Source organism: Stegostoma tigrinum, chromosome 21, assembly GCF_030684315.1.
Source record: "Stegostoma tigrinum isolate sSteTig4 chromosome 21, sSteTig4.hap1, whole genome shotgun sequence".
Classification (NCBI taxonomy): domain Eukaryota; kingdom Metazoa; phylum Chordata; class Chondrichthyes; order Orectolobiformes; family Stegostomatidae; genus Stegostoma; species Stegostoma tigrinum.
Window position 1 is genome coordinate 56,155,978 of NC_081374.1, and position 22,745 is coordinate 56,178,722.

The window sequence follows — 22,745 nt, forward strand, 5'->3', positions numbered from 1 at the left end:
CATTTAGATGAAGTGTCTTAATGCAAGCTTTCTTATCAATATGAGAGAGGTTGGACATGCCAAGATGCCTTAAGTTATCCTTCCTTTTTGCTGTATTCCTAGTCTGCCTCGACCTTAAATCCTCCTGTACACATGCTATCCTGTTGCTTATCTTTCCATTTAACTCCATACTCCCTGTCTCTTTCACTTTCCCTTCCCCCCGACTCACGAGTTTAAAGTCTGACTGACCACCCTATTCATCTTTTTTGCAAGAACACTGGTTCCAGATCGGTTCAGGTGGAGACTGTCCCGATGGTACAGATCCCCCCCGGTTCCAAAACTGATGCCAATGCCCCATGAAATGGAATCCCTCTTTCCCACACCAATTCCTTCGCCACATGTTTACTTCCCTAACTTTCTTTTCCCTATGCCAATTGGCACGTGGCTCGGGCAGTAATCCAGAGATTATGACCCTTGAGGACCTGTACTTCAATTTCTTTCCTCGTGTTTCATAATCCCTGAGCAGGACCTCTACCCGAGCTTTGCCTATGATGTTAGTCCCAACGTGGACCACAACAACCGGATCTTCCCCCTCCTGCTCCAATATCCTTTCAACCCGGTCGGAGATGTCTCGCACCCTGGCACCGGGCAGGCAACACACCGTGAGGGACGCCCGATGCAGCTTGCACAGGATACTATCTGTCCCTCTAATTATAGAATCCCTGATAACAACTACCTGTCTTTTTGCTCCCCCCCTCTTGAATGACCTTGTGCGCCACGGTGCCATGGTCAGCTGGCTCATCCTGTCCACAGTCCTTTTCCTCAACCGTACAGGGAGCAACAATCTCATACCTGTTGCAGGTATCTGTCCAGATATATCTGAAAAGACGCTAATGTGTCTGCGTCTACCAGCTCCGCTGGCACCGCGTTCCAGGCACCCACCACCCTCTGTGTATAGAACTTTCCACGCCTATCTCCCTTAAACTTTCCTCCTCTCACTCTGAACTCATGACCCCTAGTAATTGAGTCCCCCACTCTGGGGAATAAGCTTCTTGCTATCCACCCTGTCTCTCCCCTCATGATTTTGTAGACCTCAATCAGGTACCCCCAATCTCCATCTTTCTCATGAAAATAATCCTAATCTACTCAACCTCTCTTCATAGCTAGCACCCTCCATACCAGGCAACATCCTGGTGAACCTCCGCTGCACCCTGCCCAAAGCGTCCACGTCCTTTTGGTAACGTACACAGTACTCTAAATGTGGCTGAACCAAAGTCTTATACAACAGTACATGACCTGCCAACTCTTGTACTCAGTACCCCGTCCGATGAAGGAAAGCATGCCGTATGCCTTCTTGACCACCCTCTTCACCTGGCTTGCCACCTCCAGGGAACAATGGACCTGAACACCCAGGTCTCTCTGTTCATCAATTTTCCCTAGGACTTTACCATTTACTGTATAGTTCGCCCTTGAATTAGATCTTCCAAAATGCATCACCTCACATTTTCCCGGATCGAACTCCATCTGCCATTTATCTGCCACACTCTGCAGTCTATCTATATTCTGCTGTAATCTCTGACAGTCCCCCTCACTATCTGCTGCTCCACCAATCTTAGTGTCATCTGCAAACTTGCTGATCAGACCACCTACACCTTCCTCCAAATCATTTACGTATATCACAAACAACAGTGGTCCCAGCACAGAACCTTGTGGAACACCACTGGTCACAGGTCTCCAATTTGAGAAACTCCTGACTACCGCTACTCTCTGTCTCCTGTTGCCGAGCCCATTTTTTTTTTATCCATCGAGCGAGCACACCCTGGACCCCATGCGACTTCACTTTCTCCATCAGCCTGCCATGGGGAACCTTATCAAACACCTTACTGAAGTCCATGTAAATGACATCTACAGCCTTTCCCTTTCAATCAACTTTGTCACGTCGTCAAAGAATTCTGTTAAGTTGGTTAGACATGACCTTCCCTGCACAAAACCATGTTGCCTATCACTGATAAGCTGATTTGCTTCCAAATGGGAACAGATCCTATCCCTCAGTATCTTCTCCAGTAGCTTCCCGACCACTGACGTCAGGCTCACTGGTCAATAATTACCTGGGTTATCCTTGCTAACCTTCTTAAACAAGGCGACAACATGAGCAAGTCTCCAGTCCTCCGGGACCTCACCCGTGTCGAAGGATGCTGCAAAGATATCTGTTAAGGCCCCGGCTATTTCCTGTCTCGCTTCCCTCAATAACCTGGTATAGATCCCCACCTTAATGCCTTTTTGGAGACCCAACACTTCATCCTTCCTTGTGTCAACTTGACCTGGAGTAAGCAAACATCTATCCCTCACATCACCATCTGTCATGTCTCTCCCCTTGATGAATACCGATGCAAAGTATTTGTTAAGAATGTCAAGATAATACAATGTGAGGCTGGATGAACACAGCAGGCCAAGCAGCATCTCAGGAGCTTTTGTGCTCCTGAGATGCTGCTTGGCCTGCTATGTTCATCCAGCCTCACATTGTATTATCTTGGAATTCTCCAGCATCTGCAGTTCCCATTATCTCTGTTAAGAATGTCACCCATTTTCTCTGACTCAGTGCATAACGTTGCTTCTTTGTCCTTAAGTGGGCCAATCCTTCCTCTAGTTACCCTCTTGCTCTTTATATATGAATAAAAGGCTTTGGGATTTTCCTTAACCATGTTTGCCAGCAATATCTCATGTCTTCTCTTAGCCCTCTTCATCCCTCGTTTCAGATGCGCTCGAAATTCCCCGTGTTCTTCCAAAGATTCATCTCTCTTCAGTCGCCTGGACCTAATCTATGCTTCCTTTTTTCTCTTGGCTAGTCTCACAATTTCATCTGTCACCCATGGTTCCCTCATCTTGCCTTTTCTGTTCCTCATTTTCACAGGAACATGTCCTGCACGCTAATCAAACTCTCTTTAAAAGCCTCCCACATATCAAATGTGGATTTACCTTCAAACAGTTTCTCCCAATCTAAATTCCCCAGATGCTGCCAAATCTTGGTATAGTTGGCCTTCCCCCAGTTTAGAACTCTTCCTTTAGGACCACTGCCATCCTTGTCGATGAGTATTGTAAAACTTAGGGAATTGTGGTCGCTATTTCCAAAGTCACTCCCTGCTGTAATTTCAACCATCTGGCTGGGTTCATTCCCCAGCACCAGGTCCAGTATGGCCCCTTCCCGAGTTGGACTACATACACACTGCTCTTGAAAACCCTCCTGGACACACCTTACAAATCCTGCTCCATCTTGACCCCTAACACTAAGTGAATCCCAGTCAATGTTGAGAAAATTAAAATCTCCCATCACCACCACCCTGTTTCTCCTACACCTTTCCATTATCTGTTTACATATTTGTACCTCTATCTCACGCTCGCTGTTGGGAGGCCTGTAGTACAGCCCCAGCATTGTTACTGCATCCTTCCTATTTCTGAGTTCTACCCATATTGCCTCAATGCTTGAGCCCTCCATGGGGCCCTCCTTCAGTACAGCTGTGATATCGTCTTCGACCAGTATTGCAACTGACATTAAAAAGTAGCAGTAGATCACTGGAAAAGGAGGCTGAAGAATCAGTATGAGGAATGAAGAAATGGAAGAGGAACTGAACAGGTACTTTGTATCAGTCTTCATGGTGGAAAACACCCATCGCATACTAGAACTTTGAGAGTTAGGGGCAGTGGTGAATTTCATAGCCATAACTAAGGAAAAGGTGCTCGGGAAGCAGAAAAGTCTGAAGGTGGACCAATCACCCCTGGACCAGATGGACTGTACTGCAGAGTTCTGAAGGAGATAGCTGAGGAAATTGTTGAGGCATTAGTGGTGATCTTTCAGGAATCACTGGAGATAGGGAGGATCTCAGGGATTTGGAAAATGGCTAAAGCAACACCCCTGTTTATGAAAAGAGAGAGGCAGAAGAAGGGAAATTATAGGCCAGTTATCCTGACCTCAATCATTGGTAAGATTTTAGAGTCCATTATTAAGGATGAGATTGCAGAGACCTTGGAAGTACATGACAAAATCGGGCTGAATCAGCACAGCTTCATCGAGGGGAAGTTATACTTGACAAATCTGTTAGAATTCTTTGAGTTGAAAGTGAGCAAGTTAGACAAAAGGAAGCCAGTGAATGTGATTTGTTTGGATTTCCAGAACGCTGTTGAGAAGGTACCAAATAAGATGAGAGCCCATAGTGTTTTAGCAAGGTACTGCCATAGATAGAGCATTGGCTGACTGTCAGAAGGCAGAGAGTGTAGATAAAGGGGTCTTTTACAGGATGGCAGCTGGTGACTAGTGGAGTCCTGCAGGGATCAGTGTTGGGACCACAACAGTTCACGTAATACCTTAATGATATGTACGAAGCAACTGAGACATTGTTGCTGAGTTTACAGTCGACACAGTGACAGATGGAGGGACAGATAGCAGTGAGGAAGTTGAAGAAGGACTTGCATAGGCTCGGAGACTGGGCAAAGAAGTGGCAGACAGAGACTGTGTGGGACACTGTGAGGTTATGTGCTTTGGTAGGAAAAATGGAGGCGTAGATTATTTTCTAAATGAGAACGGGCATTTGAGGTCTGAAGCACAACTGTCCCTCGTTGCCCTTGAGAAGGTAGCAGTTAGTTTCCTTCTTGAACTGCTGAAAGTACATTTGCTGTTGGTAGATACAATGCCATTAGGGAGGGAATTTTGGATTTTGACCCAGCATGTTACCAGCTGAGCCTGAACATTGTCCAGTTCACATTGCACAAAATAACCCTTTTTACCCCTGGAATTAACATCATGAACGTTCTGAGAACTGCTGTTGTAAGCATATCCTCGCTTAATAGACCAAAACTGTACACTGTGCTCCTTGAGTGGCGTCACCAATGTCTTGTGTGGAAAGATTTTCACTCCTTCCCTCCTTGAAATAAAGATTTGCACCTCACGTGCCTTCTAAAATACATGCTGTGCATAGAAGCTAAATTTTTGTGCTTCATGTACGCCTTTTGGAAATCCAAATTAACGACATCTGCTAATTTCGCTTCAACGACCCGGTTTGTTGAAGAATTAGAATTCCTTGAAGTAGAAACTCAAATGGATTCACCATATTTTTAAATTTATCCTTTTCACTTAACTTATCAAATCTGCCTGAATATGATCTAAATGGTTTGCTGCTGCCTTCTCAATAATAAATTCTAGCAATTTCCCAATGACAAACTTTAGACGAAGTAAATTCGTACTTCGCTGCATTCTGCTGGGATCTTTCCACAATCTAGAAAAGATTACAGCCAATACATCCATTTGGGCAGCACGGTGACTCAGTGGTTAGCTCTTCAGCCTCACAGCGCCAGGGCCCGGGTTCGACTCCAGCCTTGGGTAACTGTCTGTGCGGAGTTTGCACATTCTCCCTGTGTCTGCATGGGTTTGCTCCATGTGCTCCAATTTCCTCCCGCAGTCCAAAGATGTGCAGGCTAGGTGGATCGGCCATGCTGAATTGCCCATCGTGTTCAGTGGTGTTTGGGTTATAGGGGTGGGGTGGGATGCTGCAAGGGGCGATGTGGACTTGTTGGGCTGTCGGACCTGTTTCCACACTGTAGGGAACCTAATTTAATCTCATCTCTGCAGTCAACTCTTATAATCCTCCATGTTATCATCTAATTTAGTCTGAAGGGATGCCTGAGAACTAACGAAGTGAGGGAACAGGTTTTATGTCTGTATTAATTGAGGATGAATTGAGTGTGAGTTGGTTGTATAAATATGGGAGCTAGTAATTAGGGGTTGAAGTTTATTGAGTATTATTAAAAGAAATAAAGCTCTGATGGTACGATGTTGGGTTGGACTCTTTGCATACCTGGGATCCAAGTCTTTAGGTCCCAGGGAACCTGTTAACTTCATCTTCTCAGTTTTCCTCAATGTTTCCTTGAGGATTTCCTTCTCCCTTTCGCTCCCTACTTTTCGCCCATTGATATTTTTTGTATGTTTTCTACTGTGAAATCAGATGGAAAATATTGGTTCAAAGCTTGTGCCATTACCCTCATTTCCCATCATGAATTCCCCAGTCTCACCCTCTCATGAGCCATTATTCACTGTCTTCACTCTTTTCCTTTTGATACACTTGTGGAAGCCTTTACTGTATTTATATTAATGTCTCCCTCATTATTACTTTGGTCATCTTTTGTTCACATCTGAAATATTTCCAGTTCCACAATTTTCCAATCTTTCTTTCAATTTATACTATCTTTAACTTTCTTAGATAGCAACAGATGGCACCATGGTGCATTCTAGCTGTACATCCTTTCATTCTAAATTGACAATATTTTTGTTCAGAGTTATGAAATATCCCCTGAAACATCTGCCATTGTTTCTCTATGGTCTTACCTTTTAAACTATTTTCCCAGTTCAACTCTGCCTTTATACTCCTGAATTATCTTCAATGAAAGTTTAAGATATTAAACAGTTTCAGACCGAATTCTCAACCTCGACCTTGATGTAAAATTCTCCCACATCCTGATCATTCTTACCCAGAGAATCCTATACTATTGATGAGTTGTATCTCAAAACATACTATCAGGTCTAAAATATCTTAATCCCTGCTTGGTTCCAGTGGTACAGTTTTAAGACTCCAAATGCATTCTGTGAATATATGCTGAGGGGTAGATAACTGCTCTTAACATCAAGGTGCCATTCAACCAAATATGACATCAAGGAGCCGTCGCAAAGCTGCAGTCAGTAAGAATCAGGTGAAAAACCCTCTGCTGGCTGGAACCTTACCATAAAGCAAGTGGTTGTGGTTGTTGGAAGTCAGTTGCCCCAACTCCAAAGCATCACTGCGGGGGTTACGTAAATTTGTGCCCTGAGCTCAACCATCTTCAACTATTTGATCAAATGCCATCCCTCCGTCAGAAGGTCGTACGTGGGGATGTTCTCAGTTGATTGTGCAATGTTCAGCACCACTCATAGCTCCTCAGATGCTGAAGTAGTCCATGTCCACGGAACATAACTAGTTTTGAGCTGAAGAGAAGCAAGTGGTAGTTGTGCTGCGCAAGTTACAGGCAATGAACGTCACCATTAAGGAGAATCTAACCATTGCCCCATGACTTCCACTCCTTTACTGCCAATATTCTGAGGCTTATCAGGTTTCCAGAAACTGAATTGGACCAAACTTATAGTTATTGTGACGACAAGAGCAGGTCAGAGGTTAAGAATTCTGCAGTGAATAATGAGCCCCCTGTCTACACAAAGCCTGTCCACCATCTATCAAGCCCAAGTCAGGAATGTAATCTCCACTGGTCAGGACTGGTGCAGCTCCGTCAACACTCAGGAAGCTTGAACCACATGGGACAAAGCAGCCTGTTGGATTGGTACCCCACCCACCACCTTCAACATCTGTTCTATCATCACTAATGCATAATTAGTGCCCCATGCAAGTTTCCCTCCAAGCCACACACACTATCCTGACTCGGAACGATATCACTGTTCATTGATAGTCATTGAGTTAAGATTCTGGAGCTTCTTTCTGAACAGCACTGCTCTAAGGACTGCAGTTATTCAAGAAGGCAGCTCACCACCACCTTCTCCAGGGTAATTGGGCTTAGCCAGCAACATCCACATCCCGTGAATAAAAAAGAATCTTCCAGACTACCTGTGCCAATTGAATTCACAGTTTATTGTAACATCTTTCTGACAAGATCCCATTACTTCTTGGTCTATAGCCTCTCTGCTATCCTGGACTGTATCTTCTGTCAGGGGATCTATGAATCTGAAACTGTCACAGCCGTGACTTCTTTCCTTTGCTGCTCCTTATCTCTACCCAAACTGATTCTATATTTTGCCTGGGAGCCAGTTAGCTCAGTTGGCTGGTTTGTAATTCAGAATGATACCAACAGCATGGGATACTACACTGTCTGAAGTTACAATGAAGGAGTCTCCTTCTCAACCTGTCTCCTCATCGGAGGTGTGGTAACCTTCAATTTAAACCACCTCCAGATATCTCTCTTGACTGTGAGAGCAGCCCTGTGGTCCCATCTGGGACTATAGTGACTTTGAATCTCCAAACCAAGATAATTTCTCACCAATGTATTGATCTCATCTTTGACACAGTACAGAAAACCAAAAAAATTAAACCCAATGAGATGAATTTTGGATCACTGGATTATATGGCAAAATTGGACAAAAAAATGCACTATTGTTAAAATAATTAGCAGTTCAACCAGAAAGGCCACTAATGTGAATCCTGGATCTGTGTATCATTTGAAATGACTTAATTGTATAGTTCTAGTATTTGGCCACAAGATGGAGAATTCTTCTCAGGTGATGTTGTAGCCAGAAGATAGAAAGATGACAGAAATGTTTGGAGAGATATGGGCCAAGCACAGGCAGGTGGAACTAGTTCAGTTTGGGATTGTGATCAGCATAGACTGGTTGGACCAAAGGATCTGTTTTCATGCTGTCTGACTCTATGAAACTGAAGCTTAATAGTCTGAAACTCACATTCAGACATATCTAACTTTCTCGTAATCTTACAGAAAGATAGCCGACTTTATCCCTCAGAGTTGCAGACTCTTCAATTTTACATCTTCAAAGACATTTAGCAGGGAGAGCATGGATTATCGAGTGAGTTGAGTCGATTGGTTCATTGTTAATTCTGAACTAAATTTGATTTATTTTACATTTTTAGACAACATCAGGTGAAGATGTGCGTGATTTCACCAAGGTGCTGAAAAATAAGTTCAGATCAAAGAAATAATTGGCCAAGCATCCTCGTTTGGGTTATTTCCCAGTACAAACAGTCCTAGAAGGTGAGAACCTTGAGATGTAAGTTTATTGATGTGAGATTTACTAATGTATCAATGCCCATTTGGGAGTTGACAAATATTGCAGCATTATTCATTCTGCAGCTTAGCAGGAGAGTGAGGTTGTCCATTTGCGCATATGTCAGACATACACAATACAAAAACAAGGGGGGCTTAATGATATCATTGGTCCTCTCGCCTTCAAAACAGTGTAGTTACTCAGAGAGTACATCTGCTGAGGACTTGTTGATACTGTCACTAACGTGCAACCTTCCTTGATATCTTTCTCTGTCCTCCAGTTCTGTCTTTAAAAACGACAATCAATTCCCCGCTCCTCAAAAGAAAAGAACCTTTGGCTGAACAGAGAACAAAGAACAGTACAGGCCCTTCGGCCCACGATGTTGTGCCGACCTATTATCCCACTAAGATCAAGCTACCCTGCATACCCTTCATTTTACTGTCCTTCATGTGCCTATCCAAGAGTCGCTTAAAAGTCTCTAAATGTATCTGACTCCATTACCACTGCCAGCAGTGCATTCCACACACCCGCCACTCTCTGTGTAAAGAACTTAGCTCTGACATCTCCCCTCCTCCTTCCTCCAGTCACCTTAAAATTTCTCCCCCTCGTAATAGTCATTTCTGCTCTGGGAAAAAATCTCTGACTATCCACTCCAGCTATGCCTCTCATCATCTTGTGTACCTCAATCAAGTCACCTCTCATTCTTCTTTGCTCCAATGAAAAAAGTCCTCGCCCCCGTACCCTTTCTCCTAAGACCTGCCATCCATTCCATGCAGCATCCTGCTAACTCTCTTCTACACCCTCACTAAAGCTTCCACATCCTCCCTGTAATGAAGCAACCAGAACTGAAGGCAATATTCCAAGCGCTGCTCCATCCCCACGAACTAATGCTCGATTCCAAATCCCTTTCCTCTTGATGCTTTAAATTCATTGCTGTCTTTCGTGTAATTTCATATTTGAATTCACTGGATCAACTTGCCCCTGCATTCCTGAGACGGTCACAGTGACTTCCCCCCGGCAGTCCTGTCCCGCTCACAGTGACTTCTACCAGCAGTCCTGATCCGCCCGAAGTGACTTCTCCCCGCAGCCCTGACCCGCTCACAGGGACTGGCCCCCGCAGCCCTGACCCGCTCACAGACTGGCCCTTGCAGCCCTGACCTGCTCACAGGGACTGGCCCCCGCAGCCCTGACCCGCTCACAGGGACTGGCCCCCGCAGCCCTGACCCGCTCACAGGGACTGGCCCCCGCAGCCCTGACCCGCTCACAGGGACTGGCCCCCGCAGCCCTGACCCGCTCACAGGGACTGGCCCCCGCAGCCCTGACCCGCTCACAGGGACTGGCCCCCGCAGCCCTGTCCCGCTCACAGGGACTGGCCCCCGCGGCCCTGACTTGCTCACAGGGACTGGCCCCCGCAGCCCTGACCCGCTCACAGCATACTGCCCCCCGCAGCCGTGTCCCGCTCACAGCGTGCTGCCCCCCGCAGCCGTGTCCCGCTCACAGCGGATGGGCCCCGCAGCCCTGTCCCGCTCACAGGGACTGGGCCCCGAAGCCCTGTCCCGCTCACAGCGTACTTCTCCCCGCAGCCGTGTCCTGCTCACAGCGTACTGCCCCCCGCAGCCGTGTCCCGCTCACAGCGTACTGCCCCCCGCAGCCGTGTCCTGCTCACCGCGTACTGCCCCCCGCAGCCATGTCCCGCTCACAGGGACAGGCCCCCGTAGCCCTGACCCGCTCACAGGGACTGGCCCCCGCAGCACTGACCCGCTCACAGGGACTGAACCCCGCAGCCGTGTCCCGCTCACAGGGACTGGACCCCGCAGCCCTGACCCGTTGAGAGGGACTGGCCCCCGCAGCCGTGTCCCGCTCACAGGGACATGCCCCCGCAGCCCAGACCCGCTCGCATCGACATGCGCCCCGCAGTCCTCTCCTGCTCACAGCGACTTGCCCCCCGCAGTCCAGTCCCGCTCACCGCCTACTGCACCCCGCAAACCTTTCCCGCTCACTGAGACTGGGCCCCGAAGCCCTGTCCCGCTCACAGCGTACTTCCCCCCGCAGCCGTGTCCTGCTCACAGCGTACTGCCCCCCGCAGCCGTGTCCCGCTCACAGCGTACTGCCCCCCGCAGCCGTGTCCTGCTCACCGCGTACTGCCCCCCGCAGCCATGTCCCGCTCACAGGGACAGGCCCCCGTAGCCCTGACCCGCTCACAGGGACTGGCCCCCGCAGCACTGACCCGCTCACAGGGACTGAACCCCGCAGCCGTGTCCCGCTCACAGGGACTGGACCCCGCAGCCCTGACCCGTTGAGAGGGACTGGCCCCCGCAGCCGTGTCCCGCTCACAGGGACATGCCCCCGCAGCCCAGACCCGCTCGCATCGACTTGCCCCCCGCAGTCCTCTCCTGCTCACAGCGACTTGCCCCCCGCAGTCCAGTCCCGCTCACCGCCTACTGCACCCCGCAAACCTTTCCCGCTCACTGGGACTGGGCCCTGCAGCCCTGTCCCGCTCATCGGGACTGGCCCCCGCTGCACTGACCCGCCCACAGGGACTGGCCTCTGCAGCCCTGACCCGCTCACAGGGACTGGTCCCCGCAGCCGTGTCCTGCTCACCGCGTACTGCCCCCCGCAGCCATGTCCCGCTCACAGCGGACTGGGCCCCGCAGCCCTTTCCCGCTCACAGGGACTGGCCCCCGTCGCCCTGACCCGCTCACAGCGACTTGCCCCCCGCAGTCCTGTCCCGCTCACCGCGTACTGCCCCCCACAGCCCTGTCCCGCTCAAAGGGACTGGGCCCCGCAGTGCTGTCCCGCTCACAGGGACTGACCCCTGCGGCCCTGACTCGCTCACAGGGACTGGCCCCCGCAGCCCTGACCCGCTCACAGGGACTGGCCCCCGCAGCCCTTACCCGCTCACAGGGACTGGCCCCCGATCCCTGACCCGCTCACAGCGAATTGCCCCCTGCAGTCCTGTCGCGCTCAGTGGGACTGGCCCCCGCAGTCCTGTCCCGCTGACAGGGACTGACCCCCGCAGCCCTGTCCCGCTGACAGGGATTTGCCCCTGCAGCCCTGACCCGCTCACTGTGACTTGCCCCTCCTTCCTGACCTGCTCACAGGCACTTGTTCCCTCCGTCGTAACCCGCTCACAACGACTTGTCCCCTCTGTCCTGACCCGCTGACAGCGTCTTGCCTCCCATTCCTCTTAGACAGGTCACCCCTTGCTCAGAAACGGTCCCAATTATCCATGAACCAGAAACCCTGCCCCCTGTGCCAGCTCCTTAACCATGCATTCATCTCACCTATCTTTCTATGACTTAGCTCACTAAGATGTGGCACTCATGGCAACCCATAAATTATTACCCTCTCGGTCCTGTCTTTCAGCCTCTTTGCTAACTCCTTGCACATAGTCCGCAGAATGTCATCCCTCTTTCTGCCGATGTCATTGGTACCAACGTGCACCGTGGCCTCTGGCTGCTCACCCTCCCCTTTTAGAATTTGTTGCAACCACTCAGAGATGTTCTTGACCTTGCACCAGGGAAGCAACACGCAGCCCTGGTGTCTCAAATGTGGCAACAGAATCTATGCCCCCAACGAATGAGTCTCCAACCACACTCGCTCACTTGGATTTGGCTTACTCTGTCCCACAGCAGGGTGGTTTGCACTATGGACCTGGCTACTGCTGATTATATAACTGACCCAGTTTAGTTTTAGATCAGTGTTAACCTTGGTTTAGTGGATAGCCAAGCACCTCAGTAGTCTACAATACAGGAGAAATGCATTCTTAAGCTGACAGATTCTGTGACAGTCAAGGACAAGCACTGAATTGTTCTGACCTCATTTCCAACACCTGGCCCGTAGCCTTGCATGGCTTGGATTGCACTTGCACATTTAAAAAAAAATAAATGTAACGATGATGTGAGGGTAAGGACATGGATTTTTTTTGATATGGCCATATTCTCTCTTGTTGGAGCTGATTGCTGCTTAGCACTTGTATGGTGCAAATGTAACTTATCCTTTCTCAGGCCAAGCCTGATCGTTGTCCAATTCTCACTGTATTTTCTCATCGTTGACTTAATGTTGGTTCGGCCCAACAGTGTTGTACATACCCTGCCTATTCTGAAACTCTGTCACTTAATATTAAGTCTAATAAAGACAAGTATCCAATCTGCCTTCCAAACCACTTCAACGACCTGGTCCATTACATTGTGGGATCAACAGGCATACACATCAAGATCCTGAGATCCCTCTGATCATTGGTGCTTGTGAGGTCCCTATGATTCATCATGGGCTCCAAGATCTGATTGTGCTGTGTCACCTCATCCTTATCCCGTTTGTCCTAACATGAAATAATGTTCTCAAACGCTTCTCAAAAATTATTCCCAATCCTACTTTTTGTAATCATGATACAAGTGAGCATAAAACTTGGAACACGACGGCAACAGGAATGTGCCCTTCGGCCCACCATGTTGGGCCAAACATGACAACAAATGAAAAAATCCCTTCTGCCTGTCCTTGATCCATAGTCCTCCATTCCTTGCATATTCGTGCACGGAACTAAAAGTCCCTTTTAAATGCTTTCATCGTATCTGCATCCACTACCACCCCGGGCAATGTATTCCACACTTTTAACATGCTCAGTGTGAAATATTTGCCCCTCACATCTCTTTTGAACTTCCCCCCTCTCAGCATAAATGCATGCCCCCTAATAGTGGACACTTCAACTCCGGGGGAGAAGTTTTCTGACCGTTAGCTGTATTGAAATATCTCCTAATTTTATAGACTTCTATCAAGCCTGCCCTCAGCTTCTACTGCCCCAGAGAAAACGAAGAGTTTTTCCAGCTCCTCCGTCTCGTTCATACCCTCTATTCCAGTCAGCATGCTGGTAAATCTCTTCTGCACCCTGTCCAAAGCCTGCACATCCTAAGTGTAATGTGGCGGCCAGAATTGGATGCAATACTTTGTGTGGTCTCAACAAAGTCTTGTAAAGCTGCAGTGTGACATCCTGACTCTTGCACTGAGTTCCCCTATGAATAAAGGCAAGCATGCGATATACCTTCTTGACCACCCTATCTACTTGTGTGGCTACTGTCAGGGAGTTATGGTCTAGGACCCCAAGATCCCTCTGGACATCACTGCTGTTTGGGGTTCTGCCATTAACTGTGTATCCCTTTCCTTAACACTTGGTCTCCTAAAATGTAACACCTCATGCCTGCCCAGATTAAATTCCATCGGCCATTTCTCCGCTCGTGTTTGCAATTGGTCTGTATCTTGCTGTGTCCTTTGACAACCTTCCATGCTGTCCACAAGTCCACTGGTCCTTATATCATCTGCAAACTTAGTAATCCCCAATCTACATTTGCCACCAAGTCATTTACATATATCACAAACAGCAGAAGTCACATCGATGCGGAACACCACTCGTCACTGAGCTGCAGCCAGAAAAACAGCTTTCCACCACTGAGACGGCAAGAACTGTAGATGCTGGAATCAGAGTTAACCAAGTGTGGAGCTGGAGGAACGCAGCAGGTCAGGCAGCATCAGAGGAACAGGAAAGCTGACATTGTTGATGCTGCCTGGCCTGCTGTGTTCCTCCAGCCCTATACTGTGTGATCTTTGTTAGCCTTCCACCGCGACCGTCTGCCTTATATGGGCAGGCCAAGTCACCATGGATCTCATGGATCTTAATCTTCTGGATGAGCATACCATGAGGGACCTTGTTGAAAACGTTCGTAAAATCCATGTATATGCTATCAACTGTTCTACCCGAATTGATCACCCTTGTCACCTCCTTGAAAACTTCAACTGACTTGGTAAGACATAACCTGCCCCGCATAATGCCATGCTGGCTGTCCCTTATTAGCCCATACCTTTGAGACATGAGACACTCACCAGTCTGGAGTTTCCTGGAAAGTCCCTGTTTTCCTGCTTGAACAGAGGAACGACTTTATCCACTCACCAGTCTCCGCAACCCCTCCAGTGCCTGGCAAGGATATCAGATCCTGTTGAAAGTGGTGTGTTGATGCATTTGTGTCATGATTGTGTTTTGTTTGAGCCCTAACATTGAAAGCAGTGTAAGAATGTCTTTGTGCAGCAGGTGAGGTGTGATGAGACTGAGCCTTCATACAATTGCAAGATGTTGAAAATTTGCCATTATTTATGAAAACAGTGATAAATTTCCATGATCAACATTTCTGTTACACTGCGATGATTATCCCGTGGCATGTAAAATCAGAAAGATACGATAAAATGAGACTGGGTCATATGCAGGGAGAATGTTTGCCTTTCATGTCTATAGAAGTAGTGAAATATTTCCATGAAGCTAAAAGTCACTTTTCCGTTCATTGAAGGACACAATCATCGCCTTGGAAGCTTCATCACGATACTACTTTGCATTTCTGAAGAGGGAAGAAGAAATCAACATGCAAATTCAATTCCATGGTTTTGGAAGTCCCTTTGAGAACACGATTCATTTGCGCCGACATAATGCTCTGACCAAGAAAGAATTGAAGGTGAGTTTGTAGTTTGGAAGATCGCAGCAATTTATGCATCAACTTCTTCATCGATAATGTTCCATTGCTTTCAAACTGCATTTTCCTCTCTGCAAGATAATAACTGTTAGAACAAGCAACAGCATCGGTAGATGGTCTATGGGGAATGCAATGTTACAAAACCCGATCCATTCAACAACATATTTCAGATAAGTCAACAAATTAAATATTCCAGCACAGGATAAAACAAGGAGGATGAGAGTGAGGAGGCAATAGCTCTGATGACAAAAGAACAGAAATTTACCTTTATCCATTCGAGCAAAAAAGCAGGCACACAAAGAAATAATCATCTAAGAATGCACGTGTGCAACGGAGGCTACAGGGGGACTAAGAATGCCGAATTGTTGTCATGCGTATTGCTGAAAGGATGATTGAAACAGAATCTGTGGTAAATTTGTTGAAATACAGATGATGCATCTCAGGATGTTGGAGGAAGAACATTTATGGACTGAGGCAAATTGTATTGCCCTTTTCAGGAGTTATTAGGTTCATAATGAATTGAAAGACTTCCTTCTGTGCTGAAAGCTTTAGTTTAGTTGCAGCTGAATCACAATTTCTGTTCCTGGTAGTATTTAGCAAACTGTTAAAAGTGAATGTCACTGCACAGAATTCCAAATATGACTCCAATCAGTAGAGAAAATATCCAAGGGGATATGTATCCTCTCATGTTGAACAGCGCAGCTACAGATACAATGGAGGCACTGATGATAATCTTCCAAGAATCCTAAGATTGTGGAAAATTCTCAGAGGATTGAAAGATTGTGAACAGAACACCATTATTACAAAGATACTTGGACAAAGTAGTAAGCATGTATTGCCAATTTAGGTCAACCTGGGTAGATGTTCATGCCTGCAATGAAAGATGAAATAACAGGGTACTTAGTGTGCTATAACATCCTACAGAGTTAACATCCTTTTATAAAGGGGAAATAATACTTGACAAACTTGCTACAGTGCTTTGAGAAGGAAACAAACATTACTGATGAAGGACCACCAGTTGATGTCGTACATTGAGATTTCAAAAAAGCATTTGATAAGGTGCAGCTCATAAGGTGTCTCAAAAGAAAAGAGCCCATGTGTTCAAGGGTAGTACGTTCGGATGGACAGAGGACTGCATCGTAAATAGAAGTAGAGACGTAGCAGCAGGATGGTAACTTACAAGTCATGTACGGCCACAGAGCGAATGCTGCGGAGGCCGAACACCTCATGTTGACTGGGTTGATTTGAGAAATGGCAGAGGGGATTGCTATGCTTATGAAAGTTGGGCAGGCAGGGACTACATTCATTGGCGTTTATAAGATTGAAAAAAATCTTATTTTTTCAACATGTAAGATTCTTAAGAGGCTTGATAGTGTATATCCGTAGAGATGACTCTCATTTGTGAAAGATTTTACGACCAGAGGCCACATTTTCAAATTGGTTGCCCATGAATTCAGGGAAGAATTACTTCTTTCAGGTTGTAGCAATTTATTGAACACTTTAGCCAAGAAGATTTTAGAGGTAATGCCATTAATCATATGCTAGGCTGTAACGGCCAGGTTAATTTTTAAATCAAGAAACAATGATCATGAGAAAAGGGTCTCGGCCTGAAACGTCAGCTTTTGTGCTCCTGAGATGCTGCTTGGCCTGCTGTGTTCATCCAGCTCCACACTTTGTTATCTTGGATTCTGAAGCATCTGCAGTTCCCATTATCTCCGATACAAATGGACAGAGATGCCAGGGTTGGCTTGTCAGTAAGAAATGAGGTCGCTCTTGTGCTTGTTTATGAATGACTTGGAGGAAAGAGGTGCATGTGCTGTGGCTAAATTTGTAGATGCCTGAAAAAATATTTAGAAAGACAAGGCATGGCACAGAAACAGAGATTTACCAGGATGTTACTTGGATCGGAATGTATTAGCTATTTGGAGGGTTTGGTGGAAATGCTGTGTCATGATAAATGTAATGAGATCAACCATGATCTCACCGAATGATGGAGGAATATTCAATGGGCCAAATGACTTTTTTTGTGAGCCTTCTTGTTTGACAATGCATTCATGAAGGTGTTTTTTTTCTCTCTCTTGGATAAGATGTGAAAATGAAATGTATCTGAGATAATGGGAACTGCAGATGCTGGAGAATCCAAGACCACAAAATGTGAGGCTGGATGAACACAGCAGGCCAAGCAGCATCTCAGGAGCACAAAAGTGCTCCTGAGATGCTGCTTGGCCTGCTGTGTTCATCCAGCCTCACATTTTGTTGTCATGAAATGTATACACTTCCTTTTCATCTGGGAATAAATAATTGTTCTGAACGATTTCCATTGACTAATAGCAATCTGACAAGCTTCGCAATGTAAAGAGATTTTTAGCTTCTTTTTAATTGTAAAGGTATTCTTTGGATTTAATTTGGCATATATTATTTGCATCTCAGGAAGTATGTTCATCACTGCATCTCAAAAAGTGCTCTGGTGTATGACAGCAGCTTTTTAAAGATCACTTCAATGGTTGTGATTTTCAGTTGCCATAACACACATTAAATTACACTGTTGGCCAATCTGTCCATGATTATTTCATTATCTTATACTTCAAACACACAAGGAAATATTGGTGATGCAATGAAGTGTTTGACTCTCAAATATAATTGCTGTTATAGTTTCCACTTGGAAGAAAGATTCACATCAAATTGACTGGTCAAGGAAATGGGACACTGACTGTGAGTACTTTGAATGTTCGAGTTATTCCTAAAATGAAAGTTATGACCTTGATGATTTCTCTTTCATGCAGATATGAAGAGACTCTTTTAAAATATCCTCTAGGTTAGTGGTTCAGGCATAAAAGTGTTATATGTATATTTGTGTATATACATGTACATGCGTAATCTGATCAGAAAATGACTATAAAACACTTGTTGCATGGTGAGAATGAGTTATCCAGATGGTAAGACCTGCCAATGTTGGTGTCTGAGATAACACATTGTGGAGCTGGAGGAACACAGCAGGGCAGGCAGCATCAGAGGCTCAAGAAAGTTGGGGTTTTGGGTCAGGACCCTTCCTGAGAAATGGAGGGTGGAAGGGAGCTCAGAAACAACTAGTGTGGTGGGGGAGGAGGTGCTGGGGAAGGTAGGTGGGATGGTAATAAGTGAGTACTCTCCAGATTGAAACAGATTTTCCCCAGCGGGTATTGAGTACGAATTCCAAATCACTCTCAAAATCTTAGTGTCTGTTAACATTGATGTTTTTTGTCTGTGTGTTTCAGTAATTGCATGACAGTTGAATGGTTCGTTGAGAGTGAGGAACCTATGGACTCTCACACACCAAGATGGAATTTAGTTCGAAGAGTGACTTCAAAATAGTTGCTTGCTTTTAAAATCTTGACCGTTTTTGCTGTCCAGTTGAATGAATTTAGCTTCATACTGCTTCAATAGGAATTAGTGTTTAAGAGGAACATATTTGTGAAACTTACAGTTCCGTAAGTTTTAGCATAAACTGGTGCAGCCTTTCGGTGCAAAAAGGCTCACCTCTCCATTAATACCGAAGGAAAATTGGAGTTTAAAAGTAAGTTCACCCGCTGTCAGGGAATGAAATGTTAATGTTGACTCAAACATAATTTTTAAAAAAGTCATATATTTGTGTAACACTGAACTCAAATTAAAATTTGGATATGCTAGTTTTACAGATGGTTGGATATTGAATTCATTTTAAATGAGGGTGAAGATCACTTTAAATCCAGCATATTTGTGAAGAAAAGAAATAGCGTGTCAAATAAAATTAACTGCATGACTCTTCATAGCCCTATATGTAGAATTTCATTCTGAACTATGAGACAGTTGTGACCCCACACCACCTCAGTGCTCATGGCAAGAGTAAGACTCCTGTTTGACGTGCTGTGCACTGCATGGAATGGCGGCAACATCAGATTCATTGATGCTTGAGAATCAAAAGAATATGACGATAAGATTTAAAATCAAAATCTCATTGAACACTTCAAGGAATGTATTACAGGAAGAGGGGGAAAGCATGTATGACTAATAGAAGGTGGTGGCGCAGATCACATAGACCTGTGTGCTAAAACTTATCACAAATTTCACATTGAATGGAACAGTTTAAACAGGCTGGAGGAAGCAGACATGCCAGCCCAAACTTTTTGAATTTGAGCATTCTGTTCGTAAACATCAGCAAAATTGTGGGAAACATGTTTATTCTTTCTCTTTTATTGCACAGAACCATACGATTAGACTGTTTTGATGAGGAATTTAAAGATTATGTGTCCCATCCGTTTGACTCACAGTTTGGTACCACAGGTTGGTACGATCTTCGTTCGAGAAGGAAAAGGGATGTTCCAGATACAGAAAATCGTCAAACCATTTACTACAAAGTCCGTTTCTGGTTAGTATTAATTAATGCAGTTGACATTTTTAGCTCGACATGATTGCACAATGGAGTCAATAAGAAAATTCCATCTGATATTCCACATAAATTTTAAGTGGATGTTAAAGCAGCTCATTTCTTTTTCACGCTGTCTGCTGCTTTTAAGAATGGTTGTCTTATTGTCGAAATGTTTAGCTTTGACTCCATGGCTTCTTCCATTAGCTCACATTGAAACACATGTTTCTTCAGCCAAAAATGCACGTTTAGCCGGTGTAGCTTGACTAACCTTCCCCTGTGATCGTTCCCCTGAAATCCCCTGCAGTAGCTCCCCTGAAAAACAACGATACCATTTTGGATACTATTCCGGGGGACGACTTAGCAGGGGTACGCAGTAGGGTGCAGGTCTCTGGCACAGAGTCTGTCCCTCTTGCACAGAAGGGAAGCGGGGATAGGAAGAGAGTGATAGTCATTGGGGACTCAATAGTTAGAGGGACTGATAGAAGATTTGCCGGGAACGAAAGAGACCCACGATTGGTGTGTTGCCTACCAGGTGCCAGGGTCTGTGATGTCTCGGATCGTCTCTTTCGGGTCCTGAGGGGAGAGGGTGACCAGCCCCAAGTCGTGATCCAGATAGGCACCAACGGCATGTGTAGAAAGAGGGATAGGGATGTCAGGCAGGATTTGAGGGAGCTCGGGTGGAAGCCGAGAGCGAGAACAAACAGAGTGGTCATCTCTGGTTTGTCACCCGTACCACGTGATAGCGAGGCAAAGAACAGGGAGAGATTTCAGCTGAAGACGTGGCTGCAGGGATGGTGCAGGTGGGAGGGCTTCAGGCACATGGACAATTGGGGCTCGTTCTGGGGAAGGTGGGACCTGTACAAACAGGACGGTCTCCACTTGAACCAGAGGGGCACAAATATCCTGGGTGGGAAATTGGCTAGTGCCATTCGGTTGGATTTAAACGAGCTCAGAATGGGGATGGGAAACTGAGGTGTAGCCCTAGTACACAGGAGGATGAGCATAGGGAGGACATGGTCAGGACCTCACTGTCACAGAAGTGTGCTGGCAGACAGCAAGCTGGATTGAAGTGTGACGACTTTAATGCCGGGAGTATCCGGAATAATATAGGTGAGGTTGCAGCTTGGATAGGTACCTGGGACTTCGATGTTGTGGCCATTTCGGAGGCATGGATAGAGCAGGGTCAGGAATGGATGTTGCAGGTTCTCGGGTTTAGATCTTTCATTAAGGTCTGGGAAGGTGGTAAAAGAGGGGGAGGTGTGGCTTTGTTGGTCAAGGACAGTATAACGGCGGCTGAAAGAACCTTTGAGGACTCGTCTCCTGCGGTGGTATGGGCTGAGGTTGCCCAGGAAGGTTTGTCGACTGAGTCAGTGTGGGTGGAAGTTCGGAACAGCAAGGCAGCAGTCACTTCACTGGGGGTTTTCTACAGACCCCAAATAGCAGTTGGGAGATCGAAGAACTCATTGGCCGGCAGATTGTTGAAAAGTGCAAACGTATCAGGGTTGTTGTTATGGGTGACTTCAACTTTCCCAATATAGATTGAAACCTCCTTAGTGCAGATGGTTTGGATGGAGCCGTTTTTGTCAGGTGTGTTCAGGAGGGTTTCCTGACTCAGTATGTGGACAGGCCGACGAGGCGGGAGGCCATTTTGGATTTGGTGCTCGGCGATGAGCCAGGACAGGTGTCAGATCTCGTGGTGGGAGAACACTTTGGCGACAGTGACCGCAAGAGCCTCCCATTTACCATAGCCATGGAAAGGGAAAGGAGCAGTTACCAGGGGAAGATATTTCACTGGGGTCAAGGAAACTATGATGCTATCAGACAGGAGTTGGGAAGTACAGATTGGGAGCAATTGTTCCACAGAAAGGGAGCAGCAGACATGTGGAGGCTGTTCAAGGAGCAGTTGTTGCGAGTGATGTATAAATTGTTCCTCTGAGACAGGTAAGAAGGGGTAAGATTAAGGAGCCTTGGATGACGGGTACAGAGGTGCTTCTTGTCAAAAAGAAAAGGCAGCGTACGTAAGGTGGAGGAAGTGAAGGTCTAGCACAGCTTTAGAGTATTCCAGGCCTGCTCGGAAGGAGCTCAAAAGATATTGCCTGTACAATTGTTACCTGTTACAACCTTTGCGTCCACGCTTGCTCATTCAATGGTGTCAAGATGCCAGCAGTGCATGTACCTTCTCCATCCCCTAATGCCGTCAGCTCACACAAGACATAGTCCTTACTTAAAATCTTCTGATCAACCAAAGTTCATTGTAATGGACATTTTAGTTATCTGTCATGAAACGAAAACTGATTCTGACTGGCATGACCTGCAGTGCAAATGAATATAATCTGTGAAACGAGATTCCTTATGGGCTTGCAGCCGCTACAAATAATTGCTTTTCAAAGACGTTGCAGACATACATTTTTTTCTCCTATCACCTCAGATTATTTTTTTGTTTATGCATGTTGTGTGGGTTTCCAGTCAGACGCATAAACACAGGTTGATGCAGTCACTGTTACAACACGGTATTGAAGGAGAATTTGTGATCTTTGGAGTTTCATTCCAGTGTCTGAAGGAGTGCACCATCAAGCCACTTCAGAGCACTACTGGCGACAAATTGTTGCAAGTTTTCAAGTGTTACTGATGGTCACATAAAATATGGCCTTTTTGTTGTTGCGCTATTCATCTTAACTGCACCTTATCTAGTATTTAGGCTTGGAAACTATTTCAATTTTTTTGATTTACTTATTCAAAATCATTTATGATTGTTGTCATGATATCTACAATATGTTATTTTGATTGGACATAGAGGATTGGATCTGTCTTAATGGAAATAATGTATGCGCTTATAAAACTCCTTCTGGGCAAGGTAGTTGCTCAGTGGTGAGAGCTGCTCATGCACTGGGGAGCCAATTGAGATTCCAGTCTTGGGTAACTATCTGTGTTGAATTGACACGTCCTCTCCGCGTCTGCGAGGGGCTTCTGCCAGGTGCTGCAGTTTCCTCCCATTGTTCAAAGATGTGCAGGTCCTTATATGTGATTTGTGAAGCATTTCTTAAATGTTTCAATCCTGCCAGCA

The 22,745-nt window shown here is 46.1% G+C and overlaps 1 protein-coding gene across 1 annotated transcript in view; it reads left to right on the forward strand.

The window, feature by feature from the left end:
• LOC132210853 (utrophin-like) overlaps window positions 1–18,005 on the forward strand; it is a 131,301-nt gene extending 113,296 nt beyond the window's left edge. Inside the window, exons 6-8 of the mRNA XM_059653534.1 lie at window positions 8,652–8,772; window positions 15,118–15,279; window positions 17,950–18,005. Coding sequence (XP_059509517.1) covers window positions 8,652–8,720 — 69 coding nt within the window. The 3' untranslated portion in view covers window positions 8,721–8,772; window positions 15,118–15,279; window positions 17,950–18,005. The remainder of the gene's footprint in view (window positions 1–8,651; window positions 8,773–15,117; window positions 15,280–17,949) is intronic.
• Window positions 18,006–22,745: the final 4,740 nt, after the last annotated feature.